Source organism: Anolis sagrei, chromosome 1, assembly GCF_037176765.1.
Source record: "Anolis sagrei isolate rAnoSag1 chromosome 1, rAnoSag1.mat, whole genome shotgun sequence".
In the NCBI taxonomy this organism is placed as follows: Eukaryota; Metazoa; Chordata; class Lepidosauria; order Squamata; family Dactyloidae; genus Anolis; species Anolis sagrei.
In genome coordinates this window covers 251,809,872-251,826,414 of record NC_090021.1, presented here as the reverse complement: position 1 = coordinate 251,826,414, position 16,543 = coordinate 251,809,872, and the positions used below count along the sequence as shown (strand labels likewise).

The window sequence follows — 16,543 nt, the reverse complement described above, 5'->3', positions numbered from 1 at the left end:
GATGTTTTACCATCCTTGTGGGAGGCTTCTCTCCTGTCCCCACATGGGGAGCTGGAGCTGACAGAGGAGCTCAACCCACTCTCCCTGGTTTTGAACCTCTGACCTGTCGGTCAGCAGTCCTGCCAGCACAAGGGTTTAATGCACTGCCCCACCGGGGCTCCCTTACAATTATTATTATTAGTAGTGATGTTTTGTACAGCAGGCGTGGGCAAACTTTGGCTTAAGTGGCTGAGGGGGAAAAGAAAGGGGCCTGTTAGGAATGGTGGGAATTGAAGTCCAAAACACATGGAGCACCAAAGTTTGCCCATGCCTGCTATATACAGTCGTCACTAATAAATGAGATACCATTAGAGAGACAAAGGAATTATTTTGGTGTTGGTATGGTTTGCCCATGCCTGCTATACAGCGTCCACCTTTAAAGCCCTTGAGTTGGCATAGTAAGGAAGCACCTGAAGCTTACTTTGGTGGTATGCAAACCTGTATATGTGCTGTGTAAGCTATACAAGATTAACAGGAATGGGTGCAGGTCTTCATGGGGAAGGCCTTTCGTGCACATCTTCTGCACAAACAGCTCATGATCTGGGGAGGATGCACACCAGCATTTTGGGATGGCACTTCCTGAGTCATCAATAGCTTTTGTCTGCCTTTGGTACTGGAATCACCGTTTTGTCTACATCTACCACAGACGGTTTTTTAAATGTACATATGCATAGGATAATCACAGCACACTGTCTTTAAACAGGAGAGACATATGGCGAGAAAAGGTCACATTTGTTTGTTTTGAAAGGAGATGCTAGCTCATTTTGTGAAGCGTCGCTTTCACCGAAAAGCACCTGACTGGAAAGGAAGCAGCCGAGGCAGACTGCCCATAGCCAGTGTGTTGTATTTTTTTCTCTCTCTCTTCCACCCCCTCAAAAGGAAGCCAGTAAGTAGCTTAATTCCTCTTCTTAGACTCATTTTTTCCTCCCCTTTTATAAAGCTAAACCCACGCAGCCCCTCGGGGTGTGTAACACATTGCAGTGTGCATAACCCCTCCTTTACTACGCCACACTGACAGGGGAACATGCTGCTTGCACAAACGTCACACAGAGTCTGTGTATAAAGTGCTCCCAATAGAGCTCAGAGGCATTCATTCCTATCCAGAAGAAGAGCAGCAGCAGCCTGAGAGAGAAGGAGAGAGGAGGTGAAGCAAGGCACTGATCCCTCAAAGAGGCAAAGATGTTTTACTCGGGTCTCCTCACAGAGTCATCAAGGAAGGAGGTGGACATGAGGGAAGCTGCATCCCTTCGACAGCAAAGGAGGATGAAGCAGGCTGTCCAGTTTAACCACAAGGACTCGGCTGACCTCCTGCCGTTAGATGGGCTGAAAAAACTAGGAACCTCCAAAGACACTGTAAGAATTATTATTATTATTATTATTATTATTATTATTTGCCAAAGATGCATAGATTCACATGGTGAAGTTCATACTGTTGCCAGCATCTCGTGCTTTGTTGTTGTTGTTATAAATAGCTCGAGTAGAATGAGCTTGAGTTCCCCTTGAAAGCTATGGAAAATTAGCATAGCAATTATACTTGGAGAGGAAAGGGGAAAAGGAGATGATTTTAGCAAGAATTACAGTACTGTTAGACAGGCTATATCTTATAGTCATATGTGCAAGTGCAGTCGTGTGTGTGTGTGTATGTCAACTTTGTTCATCCAGTTGATTTATTTCTGACAGGAAACTTAATGTAAGTAGGAATGAAATTTTAAATGCAAATTGATGAGTAAAGAATAAAGATCAAAATTAGAGATTAAACACAGTTAGTAACTTGTCCTTGTACTTTAACTTCTCATTATGTTCCCCCAATCTGAAATATTTTTATTTTTGACATGTTGTTGTTATGGTTGTTGTCATCACCATCTGCCTTCAAGTCGTTTCCGACCTATGATGATCCTACAGTGAAACAATCACAGTTTTCTTGGCAAGATCTATTGAGGAGGGGGATTGTCATTGCCTTCCTCTGAGGTTGAGAGAATGTGACTTATCCAAGGTCACTCAATGGGTTTCCATGGCTGAGCAGGAATTCCAACCCTGAACTACAGAGTCCAATGCTCAAACTACTACATTGATTTGGCTCTCACTTTGCCATAAGTCCAGTTGATTTAATGAATCCACTTTAAATCCGGTTGCTGCCTCCTGCAGAAAGCTAAGGTTTGTATTTTCGGGAGGAGACCTTAACAGCCTCACTAAACTACAAACCCCAGAATTCTGCAGGAGGCAGAAACCAGATTTAAAGTGGATTCATTCTCTAGTGTGATGGAGTAGTAAAATAAACTTTAGTTGTTGTGTGCCTTCAAGTCATTTCCAACTTATGGTACCTACCCTAAGGTGGATCTATCACAGGTTTTTCATGGCAAGGTTTATTCAGAAGGGGGTTGTCTTTACAGTTAAGTAAATGGGATCGGGACTGGAGTATTGAGGCATCAGATGTCTTTCAGATCAGATTTAAGCAAAATGATCCATGCTATAGTGTGATGAGGTCCCTAGTGCCATGACTTTGGTCCAAGTTGGAAGGTCTCACAGATGCTTTGAAAAAAATAAATTGAGACCGAAAGATTCAGTTGCAGATTTCCTGTGGTTTGACTATTTTGGCTTTTGGTTTTAAATTGTCTCCTACATAATGGGAAGCTATTCTTCTTTCAGAATGTGTATTTGCAATGCTTCCTGCCTTCTTAAAATAGAAGCATACATTAAGTATATCACTTTAAGTGAGAGAGAAAATCTATTCAAGCAGAAACCTCTGTGTGTTGATGTCTAGCTCCCTCTGGAGTTCAAATCGCGTTCCAAATGTCACATCCTATATTTGTTCCCACAACATTTGACTGCAGACAAAAACTAAATATGGAAAATAATATGAGTTTTTTACTTTACTTTCTTGCCTTCTCAATGCTACCAGAAAATTAGGCTTGTTGTCTATAATAACTAAGTATGCAATAGTGGTTATTAATTTATGCATACAAAATGTTTCTAAATATTTTTATATTCTGACCCATGAAGAAATTCTAGCAGAAACTAGGATTATAAACTTGGTCAAAATACCGGGTTACAATTACAACTTTATGCATTGGGATTTGTAAATCACTTGTTAATTTATATGTTATCTTAATTTCTACTTTTATGGCATCAGGTTTACAACTAAACCTAATAGTTTTTGTTTCTGTCCCAATGAAATTCCCCTGTCTCCATATCTCTTGCATTGCAACTTGCATAATTCCCAGTCAGCCAATGCGATGCTGGCAGGGAATGATGGGAGTGTCTGTCTGGCACATCTAAAGCACACCTCAGTGGGAAGGCTGATTAACATTAAGAAATGAAAAGAGGCACCCTGAACTATGGACAAGCAACACAGTGAGGTTTGTGGGGTGAGGCCGTCCTGTCCCCTGAGCATTATTGCTGAGTGGCATTCCTGCACAGATTAGGGCTGTGCATTCATGTAGAATTGCTATTCATTTCTGCTTGTTTGAACCAAGTTTTTGCTCACCTCTCAAAAGCGGGTGAATTTTCAAATGGACCTTTTCGTTTTGTGTACGAAAAAACCAAAACTTTTTGGCCCATTGGCAACAATGGGGTAAAGAAAGCACCCATTGGGTGGGGGGGGGGGGGGAGTTCCCACAGGCTTCTCTTCCATACCCTTCATTAAAATGTGCCGTCGCACCTGGGGGCTATTATTCTCAATAAAGGAGGGATGGGCGTGGCATCTTTCCCCCAGGGGATTTCTTCTTGCCCTCCTATAGGAAACTGGAACTCCCAAAAACCCAAAACGCTGTAAATAGCTCAAGATACGTTTTATTTATCACAAAGTCATTTCTTCAAAGCAATGAGCTGGAAAACTTTAGAGGGGTGAAGGAAAACATACGTTACAGTCTCAATTAGTCCTGGGTCCAAGGGGTTTGAAGCTGAGAAGCCTCACCAAGTTTCCTCTTTCCTCAATGGCTGTGAATGCCGGAGCAAACCACAACCCCAGTTCAGATGGCCTATGCTTTGAAGATTCAGGATCTTACTTTGGTGCCAAAAGAACCGGCTTGAAGGCACCTGGGTCTCCTCAATAATTGTCCAGGATGATCTGGACATAAAGCATGAGTCCCAGGGGTAAAAAAACCTCAGAACTGGTGCTAAGAGGTAACTTAAATCAGGGTCCTTTAGAATTAAGTCTCTTACTCACGTCCATCTGGTACGAACTCTGATGGCAGAATGAAGAAGAAAAAAGAAGTTCTCCCCTCTTGTAGGAAGAGGTGGAGCCAAACAGTACTGATTAACAGCTACAAGCAACCAATCCATACAACTATACATAAGCAGGGTAAAAAGGGACAGGATTAAGCATGATACAACAGTTTAAATCTTACAACTAACAGTTCTATACATAGGTGGCGCCACTCGCTCCGTCACAAAAACCTGGATTTTAAAAAGCATCAGTTACCACTCTTTATTATTCTTTTCCCTTTGAAGAAGAGGAAACTGAGTTTAATGCTTCTTAAAGCTGTTCTACTCTAGAGGAGAGACAGACGCGGCTTGGTTTTGAGGCTCCTTCAGAGCTGGGTCTGTCTTCCTGAGAGAGGGGCTGAAGGAGGAGGGGGGAGCTCTTTAGCCCTTGACTGCATGCATGCGCTTAGCCTTGGTCCCCTCCTCTTCCACCGATGCAAGCTGGAAACCTGGCTGTTGTGGTTGTTAAAGTTTTCCATGTTGGTGGTGAAGGAGGAGGAGGAGTCCAGACCTAGAAGGGTTAAAGATACCCCTCTTTGGGGGATTGTTTGTTTGTCCTTATCCAGGCTCCTATGGCACTGGGTCGGTCTCTCTGAGAGGGAGGCTGAGGGAGGTAGGGGGAGAGCTCCTTGGCTGCTCATTTCAAGGAGACCCAGGGAAGGATGAGCTGATGACCTGGACCTCATTCGAGCTAGGAGTGCCATATGGTCACAAAAGCAGAAGGGAAACTTCTACTTGTTTTCATGTTGAGCTGATTTTTGTACCAGGAGGGGGCTTCCCATTCTGTGCTTCTGAAGGTAGTGGAAGAAACAAAAGAATGGATGAAACGAATGGAAATGGTTCCATGCACGTATCTAGCACAGATCTCAAGCACTTTGGCATTGCTATACTGACTCTGGAGCACAAATCTTTTATCCATACATCTTGTTGGACCGGGAGGAAATTATAGTGGGGGTGCCACATTTCTGCACACTATTGTACTCTCCAGACAACACTAGACTGATATAAAGTAGGGCCACTGCAGATCAACAGCCACCCACCTTAGACAACAGGGTGCCAAGAAGGGCAAGTCCCACCATTCCTACTCCTGATGTCCTGCTTTTACCTCAGTCCCCTTGCAATGGTTGCAGTGCTCACTTGTCTCCACATTTTCCATGTACTGGCAATTTTTGCAGCTGACACTGGTTTACACTAAGGCTGAATGATGGGCTGCTGTGCAGGACGAGAGTTGAAAGAGATGTATGGGGAAGGGATAATCAAGATAACAATAATAATGGAAGCAGTGTGGCTTCTTCTTGTGCTTTATATAGCAGGAGTGCCTGGGCCATTGGTATCAAACAGAAAAAGTGTGCAGCCTGAGGCCTAGTTCTCATGTAGACAAGGCTTCTAGGGCTCCTATAACTTCTGAGCAGATTGGACATGATTCTATAATTCACTGTCAAGTGGGACAAAAATATGTGTCCTCCCTCACCCTCCAAACCCCAACTTTCAGATGCAGCTCCCCACTCCACAATAGCTATTGGCTCCTGACTGGGAAACAGAATGGGTGTAAAGGCACCAGTCACAGAACACAGCTGGGCACTTCCATGTGGCTCCCATGCCAGTCTTCACAAGATTAAAATTGCATTAGATGGCCAGTAGGTATACTCACTAGCCAGTGGTTCTCAACCTGTGGATCCCCAGATGTTTTGGCCTTCAACTCCCAGAAATCCTAACAGCTGGTAAAACTGGCTGGGATTTTGGGAGTTGTAGGCCAAAACACCTGGGGACCCACAGGTTGAGAACCTTCACTAGGCAACCCTACATATAAACTATACCAATAATCTACTGATTTTATTAGATTCGGGTGTGGAAGCTGATAAGACCCCATTGCTGATATCAACTGACCTCCACTGGTCTGAAATAATGTAGAGGTTTGAAGCCATAATTGTATGTACCACAAAGTTCTGACCTGGGCCCAGTGATATTAGATATATCTTTATAAATGACTTGGATATGGAATAGAGGACGTGCTTGTCAAATTTGTAAATGACATCAGATCGGGAGGGGCAGCTAATACCCCAGACGACAGGATCAGAATTCAAAATGACCACAATGATAGGAGAATTGAGCTAAAATTAACATGAATTTCAACAGGGAGAAATGTAAGGTAATACACTTGTGCACACAAAAATAATGTGCACGGATATAGAATGGGTGATATCTAACATAAAAGCAGTGTATATAAAAAGGACCCAGGAGTCTTAGTAGATTACAAGCTAGACATGAGTCAACAATGTTATATGGCAGCTAAAAGGCCAATGTGATTCTAGGCTGCTTCAATATGAACCTAGTATCTGAATCAAGGGAAGTAATTCTGCTTTGGTTGGACTTCACCTGGAATACTGTGTCCAGTTAGGACCAGGATATTAACAACTTGGAATGTGTCCAGAGATGGGTGACCCAAATGATCAAAGGTCTGGAAACCAAGCCATATGAGGAACAGCTGAGGGAGTTGGGTATGTTTAGCATGGAGAAGAGAAGGTTGAGAGGGGACATGATAGCCATGTTTAAATATTAGAAAGGATGTTATATGGGAGAAGTTGTTTTCTGCTGCTCCAGATACTAGGATGCAGTACAATGGATTCTAATTACAAGAAAAGAAATTCCACATAATTATTAAGAAGAACGTTTTGGCAGTAAAACCAGTTCAGTAGCGGAATGCACTGTCTTAAAATCTGATAAAGTCCTTTTTTGGGAGGTTTTTGAACAGAAACTGTATGGTTATGCAGTCCTACATGGCAGGGGGTTGGACTGGACATCTCTTGTGCTCTCTTCTAGCAACATGATTCCATGTTTTCCAATGACTTCCTCTACACCTTTTCCCCACCAGTTAAAAAGAAAGATGTTAAGGAAGAAGAAATAGAATAGCATTGCATTGAAAACTCTAAAAATCATCCTTCTATATATCCTGGTCATAAAATCAGGAAAGCATTTAGCATTAAGGGTTTATAAAGTATCTCTGTTGGTTTCAGCGAATTCAGCGCAAGCTAAATATGGAGCCTTGAAGAAAATAATAAGGGTTGGTGAATCCTAGCCCTTGAAATAACTTGCTTTATTATCCTTATACACACATTCTGCCCCTGCTGAGTCTCATCTTTCACTTCTGAGTGCTGTTTCATCAACTCACCCTACGGTCAGAATCAAGAGACACTCAAAAGCAAAGTACAACAGGTTTTGAATTATATAAATGCTAAAAGAGCACTGGAAGAAATGCTTAATGACATAGTAGTAGCAACTATGATAAATATAGGGTGGATGTGTTGATTGTGCACAGGGAGCAATCTACTGAAGACCTCATCAGATGCCCGCCAGCAGTGCTCCACTTTGTAGAGGGGTGTGGGGAACCTGGTACCCCACATCCTGCATTGCCCGGCTCCAGCCGAGAGCGATTAGATGGGGAGGAAGTGTGAGAGCATGGCTTCACCCCATGCATTGCTATAGTAACACAGGAGCCCTCCTGTGTTGCTGTGGTGGCAGCAAGCACCAGGTCTGCCCTCCTTCACCCACAGAGTCATGCCAGCATCATGTGATGGGAGGTGGTTGGCTTGGGGAGAGACCAGGGCTAAATAGGCGCATTCCACCAAATTTTAGCCCCATGTGAAGAGGCTGAAAGCCTCCACCCTCATATTTATTTGATTATTTTTGTTTATTAAATTATATATTTTTCAAGATGGACTCATGATGACTTAAGATTGCAAATTAAATATTGCCTGACTTCTTTAGTTTTTCTATTCGGTAAACACTAAATAAAATGGCCTCCTAAGGCCATGTAATTTGATCATGCATTGTTCCTCCTTATAAGCTTTGCAGAGCTCTCTGTCTCTCACAAACACCCCTTTCTAACAACCATGTACAACTCACTGACAAACTGTGAATGAGGAGGTCAGGCTTTGATGACACAATGAATCATAACAATAAATGTTGCATGCTTTATGAGGTCATACTAAAGCTTCAAGTGACACTTGGATGGTCAGAGTCCTCAGTATCAAATATTAGTTTGCAATAGGAAGAGAAAGAAAAAGTCTTTTTGCTACATTTAGGCTATTGATGGCTTCATTTATTAAAAAATACCTTGAAAGACGTAGGAGGAGGGTTAGTGTGAGTGACATTTGCCCTCCACCACTGGTCCCACTAACATGTGAGACTGTCAAACGAACAGAAAATGACAGGCTTGGGAGACAGAGAGACTCCATGTTCCAGAATCACCTCATTCTAAAGTCAGAGCTAGGAAGGACTCAAAGAAGGTGTGCAAAGATCCCAGGGTCAGATTTTGTGTATGGATTAAGCCTGCGTGGGACTGATGGAGGAGTCCCTGAGGCCATAGGCCACTGGCAGGTGATGCCACCAAGAATCTACAAAAAGAAGGAAAGCCAAAAGGACTTTGTTACCATGAATTATAGAGGAATAAAGGCTGGCCTGCGCACTGCAAAAGAACATTATCTGTATCGGCAGCACCATGATGTCCGCCGCAAAGAACCAGAGGCAAACAGGTTCCCAAGGGATCCGCCTCGACTTCCAGATGCCATGACATATGGGAGACCTTATCGTCCTTCCACGCCCATCTCAGAAATCCTCCAACATAGGTTTGGAGACCTGTGGATAGAGCAGCAGCGGCAGGTCATCGAAGTTGTTAAAGAGAAGCGTAAACAGAAACAGCGAGGGAAACACTACGACACACGTACTGTCCTGCTGAGAAAACATCAAGTCCCAGCACCGCAGGATCCCCTGTGGCACATGCCCCGATTTGAGAAAAAAGCTGTCCCTCATCTTGTCACCTTCCCATCTCTAAAGGACAAGGAGAAGGCTTTCACAGCTCAGCAAATTGAAGCTCCAGTTCGACGTGGTCCTCTTGCTCGGGGCATTTATACGCTTGCATCGTAGGTCTCTGTTGTATAATGAGAGACATGAGCAAATGTTGTACCACAAAAGAAAGATTTGCCGTTTTAAAAGAACATACTAAAAGTCACTTTGAAAATCCATTTTCTTGTAGGAATTTTGGAATTTTGGGTGTTACAACAGGAGTATAGCTGGTTCTACCATTAGACAGAGTAAAATTACTACTTTAGGCATTGAATGCCCGGGGGAGGGGGCAAGGGGGGGAGAGACAACATTGGTGTCCAACAAGAATGGACATTGTTGGAGAAGGGGAGAATGGGTATGGAATTAGACCAAGCTCTTGTTTGTCTCTCACTGATTTTATGACTAAATTGTAATTCAATTTTCAGTTATTTTTGAGGAAGAGAGAAATACAGAGCTGCTTCCCAGCAATTGCATTTATAACACCAACCAAGAACTTGGTGGAACTTTAACTAATTTCACTTAAAGACAACTTTTCAAGTGTTTCAGTAAGAGATGGAAGAGAGCCAAATGAGAGATATAGAAAGAAAACCTTTTGGGTCCCTGGGAATCATCTATTTCACACACTAGATGATCCCCTTAAGTCTAGTCATGTCCGAGACTGGGGGATGGTGCTCATCTCCATTTCTAAACTGAAGAGCCAGCGTTGTCCACAAAACCTCCTAGGTCATGTGCTGTTACCTTCCTGCTGAAGCAGCACTTATTGATCTACTCACATTCACATGTTTTCAAACTGCTAGGTTGACAGAAGCTGGGGCTAACAACGGGAGCTCACCCCATCCCTAAATTCGAACTGCCCACCTTCCGATCAGCAAGTTCTGCAGCATAGTGGTTTAACCTGCTGTGCCACCACAGCCCTCTCAGATGATTATAGGTGGCTCTAAACTATAATAGGTTGCAGCCAACATCCCACAACATGATGCATGTAGTATAGCTATCTTGACACAATGGAAAATACTGCAAAGAATTGCATCTTCAGGATAAGGCTATTTGAGTGATATAGGCGTCATTGCAATTCACCAAGGCCTTAGTCTAAAGATGTGGTCAAAGGTGCTAGTTATATTTTATTATATATGCACTCTTTGGAGTAAACAATGTTCCCAAGCTTTGCTGAAGCAGATACTGTAACCTCTTGCATCTAACAACAATCTTCATTTATAGATTGCTATTGTGTTTGCTTTCTTTCTCTGTCATCACAACTAGCTGCAATTAGTGAGTGATTGGCTTCAAAGTACTTTAAAAGGAATAAGTGCACTTTTAATAATTTACACAGCCAAGATATAGGGGTCTTTTTCATGCTTTCTTTTTAAAAAGTAAATTGCATTATGGAAAAAGAAAAGAAAAACCTATGAAGAGCTAGTTCTCAATGGGCTCCCAGCTGGTTCACACTCCATGCTCCTGCAGGAAATGGCTCATCTCTGATATTTGTCTCCAGGCCTGTTAACATTCAGCTTCTGAGTTTGGTATTGGAGGGAGAAGTACATGGTCCTGAGAGTCTGGGAGTGCTTCCTTTTGATCCCAACTACCACCACCACCGTCAGTAGTAGTAATAGTACAATATCACCCTTGTATTCATTGAACTGGTATCCATAGTTTTAACAAAACATCTCCTCTATAGGTATTTTCTAGGTCCTCCAGCATGGGTCTATGGAATGCTTGGGCTAGATGTACTTTACTTCAATAGGATTCACTGTTATCCAGTTCTATGATTCTATCTGCAGTTCCATGTGGGTCAGGAACTTATCCTCTGTGGATACAGCAGTTGTACTGTAGTAATAATGAGATGAAGAAACTACTACTAGTAGTATTTGGAGCAATTCCAAATGAACTGACAAAATATTTAAATGATGTTGTTATGGATGGGATCACAATAGCACAATTACAGAGTGTCACTGATTGGATGTGCTACATTATTGGACAACACCTAGAGTTGCTAGTTCTCAGGGTATGGCCTGAGTCTGATTTTCATGCCTCAACTCCAAATGAGAGATAACAGAAAAGGTTTCTTCTCAATATTATTGTCCCTGGTGTAAGAAAACCATCAGATCTGTACCTCTAAGATGGAACCTACATTTATGATTACTGTTCCTATTCACTTTCAAGGTGTGAGATCTATCAGCAGAGGGCTGTACAAAAGATGTCTCTGAGATGTCCTTTAGGCTTTGTCATATTAGAATCAGAGAGCTGGAAGAGTCCTCGTGGGCCATCCCGTCCAACCCCTGTCATTAATCTGCTGTCTCATAGCAATCTGGTTGTTTAAGCAAACAGAAACAAGAAAACAATCACAATTGTATTTCTCTGCAGTTGAGCTATGGTACTGCTTTGATGATGCCTAGATCACTTTTCAAGGAATATCTCATTCAGCCTGGTTTCCTACCTGTGTATGTGTGGCTTTTAATGTTTTTATTTACTTTTGTTGTGATTGCAATTACAGAAATATCATCTTGATTGGGAATAAGGTGGGGGAGAGGAGGAGAATTATTGTACCCGCTCTCGCTATGTGACTTCCTGAATATCAGAACTTCAGTGGAAGGAATGGACCACACTGGAGGCAGTACTGGGAACCATTGGTGGTGGTGGTGGGGGGGGGGGTTGTCAGTGGGAAGATTCATTCCATTAACAATTAAAATGCAAAGCAGCAATAGGAAAGACACAATGTTGTGTGATAAATACCAGCCAAAGTCAATATTATCCTCCTGTAATTTCAGTTTTTGCCTCATGTGATAAAGCCCTCTGTATGGAACAGTGGAAAGCAGCTAAGGAGGAGAAAACCATCCTTGCAAATTATAGATAATTTGAACAATAGGTAGAATAGACAATGTTAACTTAGGGGAAATGTGTAGAAGGCAATGCATGACAGTCCCTGTATATGGTACTTTGGTATGGACATATTTTCTCTCTAGTCTATTGAATGAGAACGGAAGAAATATTATTTATAACTTTGTCCTTTATTTCTCCAACCTCTAATAGTTATTTGCTGGAAGTCAATTTTGTAGACGTCAGGAAAAACACATAAGGATTCATAAATCTTGCCTGAAGGAGCATTCAGCCTGGTTGAATCAAGAGCAAATGCAAGACACTGGCAGTTGTCACAGTGAAATAGTGAAAAAAGCTGTTTGTGGGATATGAAAAGCTTGATGGGCGTAGAAGTTAGTTGCAGGAAGAAACAATGTAAATACTGTAAGACAGGATGGATGGTTTGAAGGAGGAGAAAGCAGCAGTGCAGTAATCTGCACTAATCTATATATATAAATTTGTTAGGGGCATCCAACGGAGAAACAAAACTCAAAAACCCCCCAACGAAACTTAACCAAAATTCCCATGCCCATAACACAACCCACAAGGTACAAACATATCTACTCAAAATGAAAAACAACACAACACACTCACAAAACGGCAAAACAATAAAACTCAAAAATCCCCCAACGAAACTTAACCAAAATTCCCATGCCCATAACACAACCCACAAGGTACAAACATATCTACTCAAAATGAAAAACAACACAACAACACACTCACAAAACGGAAAAACAACTGAGCATGCGCATTGGCACCCAGCCGCAAGTTCCCTGGCGCGCGCACATGGCCTTCTGGCCAACGTTCCCTCTGCGGAAACCATGCCCACTCCAAGCCCCGCTGCGCCGCTTCCCGCACACACACACACCCTGCCGCACACACACACACAACCCCACACTCCATCACTCCCCCCGCCGCCGCACACACACACGCAACCCCACACTCCATCACTCCCCCCGCTGCCGCACGCACACACGCAACCCCACTCCCCCCGCCGCCGCACACACACACGCAACCCCACACTCCATCACTCCCCCCGCCACCGCATGCACACACGCAACCCCACTCCCTCCGCCGCCGCACACACACACGCAACCCCACGCTCCATCACTCCCCCCGCCGCAGCACACACACACGCAACCCCACAAGGAAGGAGGGAAAGAAGGAGAGAAAGAGGGAAGATTGGCCACAGCAACACGTGGTGGGTAAAGGTTGTTATTTCTATAATAATAATAATTATTATTATTATGCTATTGTTCCTATGAGACCCTGGGGGAATGGGAGAGGTGTCAGGTCCCAGAGGCAATGCATTGCATTATTGTTATTGTTATGATGGTGGTAAAATAAAAGGAAATAAAAAGTGAAAGAAGGAAGCAAACAGAGAGGGAGGAAAGGCAAAGGAAGAAAGGGGGAGGGAATGAAGGAAAGAGAGAAGGATGAAATCAAGTAGTGAAAGAAGGAAAGAAAGAAAGAGGTAGAGAAGGAAGAAAGGAGAGAAAGGGGGAGGAAAAGGGGGAAGGAATAGGTAGGGACCTCTCTTTCATAATAGTCCAGATATCTACCTCAACTTTGATAAGTTTTACTATAGGCCACAGCAACGCGTGGCAGGGCACAGCTAGTTAAATAAATATTTTAAAATTAATAGCACAAGAAAATTTGAGAGTACTAACAAAAGAAGCAGCTAAACATGATAACAAGTCTAGATTGTACTCATATTATGCATTTTATAGTACATTAACAATAATGGCCCATCACCATCCCAAGAACTAATATAGCAATAATAGTGTTTGCAGAACCTGATAGTATGTTACAAATAACACTATCTATTACCTGTGTTTTCAAACAACAGCATCCCCCATCCCCCGCAAAGAATTCACCAAAAGACAACAAATAAATATATGATTTTTTTTCTTTTTACTAAAAAACCTCTCTCTGAGCTCCGGAGTTGCACAAGTTCTAGATTGGGAATGAACCCACCAGCAGCTGTGCCCCCATGAACTATCTTGTACCTAACCCTTTAATAAATCATATCAATTTTATGATTTTTGGGTAACTTGTATCTTTCATGCTGTGTACTATATCTATTTCTTAAATGAAATTATATGAACCACTCCTATAAATGTATCAAAATGTAGCCTAGAGACAGGCATCCCTCTGTGATCCTGTAACAATAATCTCCTGGGAATTGAAAAAGTTAGGCAGATCCTTCTGGCTATTTCCCAAGCCAGATAATCATCAGATTAATTGTGTGTACGCAAAGATAGCTGAATTCCTTTGCCAGCCAGATTAGCCCGAAATGTTTTTACAGCTCACATAAAGCTGGGAATCTGCCACCCCTTCATGGATATAGAAGCGTAGAGTATGCACATTTGTTAACTCTTTTGTTGACAGCCAAGCCCTTGATTACTCAACAATAGCACCTTTATCCTTTGAATTTTGCATCTTTGTCTCTTGAACTCCATATCCTTGTTTGGCATCAAACTGGACACGTGAGCTAATCAAATAAATCAAATAAACAAATAAGCTAATCAGCATATTTGTGCCCTGGACTGCACCCTCCCAGGGGGCATCTCTACACCTGATTGGTCCTCCACTCTGACCAATCCCTGGCTACTATTCTCCCTGCCAAGAGAATCCCTGCTTGGAGGCGGTGGCGTCAACAGAACTCTCAGCCAATCCAGGCACAGAACCTGACCAGCCTCCTTTCCAGCCAATCAGGGGAGGGGGTGGGAGGTTTGTATGGCTGTCAGAACTACATAAGACATCTTGCATTTCTCTGTATCTTTATTTTTGTACATTTTTAAGTAAAGTGTTGTACCTTTTTGGCCGAATCATATTAACACCTCTGTGGCTTGTTTTCCCTATCCTGAGCTATCTGATTTAGCATATGCTCGCCAGGCACTGACTTTATATTCATGGTCCTTGCTAAATCACTTCACTTGCAGCAAGGGGATAATTATATTCTGTTTTCTTGCTGACAATATATTTAATAATATTTTTGCTGTGTAGCAAGTAGCCTTTTTTACTTTCTCTCGTTAGGATAAATATTCTTTTTTCAAAAAAATACATTTTTTGCTTTTTAGTTACTTTTTTAAAGGAATAAAAAGGTAATAAACATAGTGAAGAGTATTAATACAGGTTGTTCTTATAGAAAATTACAGTGGTAACAGTTAAATTTATGGGCTTCCAACAAATCACATTAAAAAATCCCTACTTTCAAAAAGCAATTATCTTAGTTCAAAGTATTGACAGTTTTATGTTTGAAAGCCTCACCTTATCTTAAAACGATGCAAGTGGCCTGTTAAATTAGTTTTATGCTGTGAAATAAGCCTGCCCTCAAAGGAAGATCTTCCTTAAATCTTCTGATGTAGCCTCATTTTTTAAAACATAAAACCCTGGACTCACCTCTGATGCATCGGTTCTTCTTTCTAATTTTGAGAAAATGTGATGGGCAGTGTATAACATACATCATCCTTAAAAGATATTATCCAAAATTATTCTCACAGAGTATATCTGTAACAAAGTATTTCTGAATCATTCGGATAATAGCAACCTATTTATGTCGCTTTTTGAATTTTGCATTTGGAGATACATATATGCTCGTTCAGAAAATTGGGAGTAGTCATGCTTTTTCCTGCCCCCTTCCTATTAAATTGTTTCCATTGTTCAAGCATGCAAGTATAAGACAACATCCTGAAATCTCTTTGATCCTTTCTTTGTAACTGAAGGTCTTCCATAACAATTTTTGTCTACCATTGTCTAAATGCAACTTGATGTGGGCTGTTGAATTCTGTACTTTGATCTATGACTAAAACATGATGGTACTTATTACAAAACAAGGGAAAATGGAAATTTAGAGTGAGGTTGAAAGTGCAGTTGGAACAAATCATGTCACAGAAATAGACCAGTAGCACAGTTAACAGAAAAGATACATATTGTATGTTGCTGACATGTTAGTCATTCTCATTCTTTTTAATTAAATGTATTTTCAGCTAACTGTTGTCCAGGTAGAAACATACAGAAATGTGCTGAAAGTGCTTTTTGTTAGTGGAACTAGTAGAGAGAGAGAGAATTATCTCTCTTCCCTCTGGATCCCCAAAACTGGCTCAGGATGAATGAAAAATCATCCACAATAGATTTTAGGGTGGCACCAATAGCCACAGGGGATGTATGGGAAAGAAAATGAACTAAGTGTATATGTCTGTGTGTCTGCTGGAGTGTGTTTGTATCTGTGCCTGTGTGCCTGTGTAGAAAGAACATGACTACATCTTCTTCCCTCTATCAGAATATGTAGTCTAAACTATGACCTAAGGGAAAGTATAATGGAAGTGGACTCAGCACCAAACAAGGAAATAATATGTGATTATTTCAGGAAGATAGATCCTAAACTTCATTATAGTAGAGTACCACTCCCTTCTGCTTTGGTCAGGCATCATCTGGAATGCTATGCCCAGTTCTCGGTATCAGAAGGATATTGACAAAGTGCTACATATGCAGAGGAGGACAATCAAGATCACAAAAGGTCTGGAAATCATGCCCTATGAGAAGCAGCTTAGGGAGTTGTGTATACCTAGCCTGGAGAAGAGAGGATTAAGAAAGGACGTGG

At 41.9% G+C, this 16,543-nt stretch overlaps 1 protein-coding gene across 1 annotated transcript in view; it reads left to right on the top strand.

The window, feature by feature from the left end:
• Positions 1-837: 837 nt before the first annotated feature.
• Positions 838-16,543, top strand: part of NRIP3 (nuclear receptor interacting protein 3) — a 37,204-nt gene continuing 21,498 nt past the window's right edge. Inside the window, exon 1 of the mRNA XM_060767172.2 lies at positions 838-1,392. Coding sequence (XP_060623155.1) covers positions 1,219-1,392 — 174 coding nt within the window. The 5' untranslated portion in view covers positions 838-1,218. The remainder of the gene's footprint in view (positions 1,393-16,543) is intronic.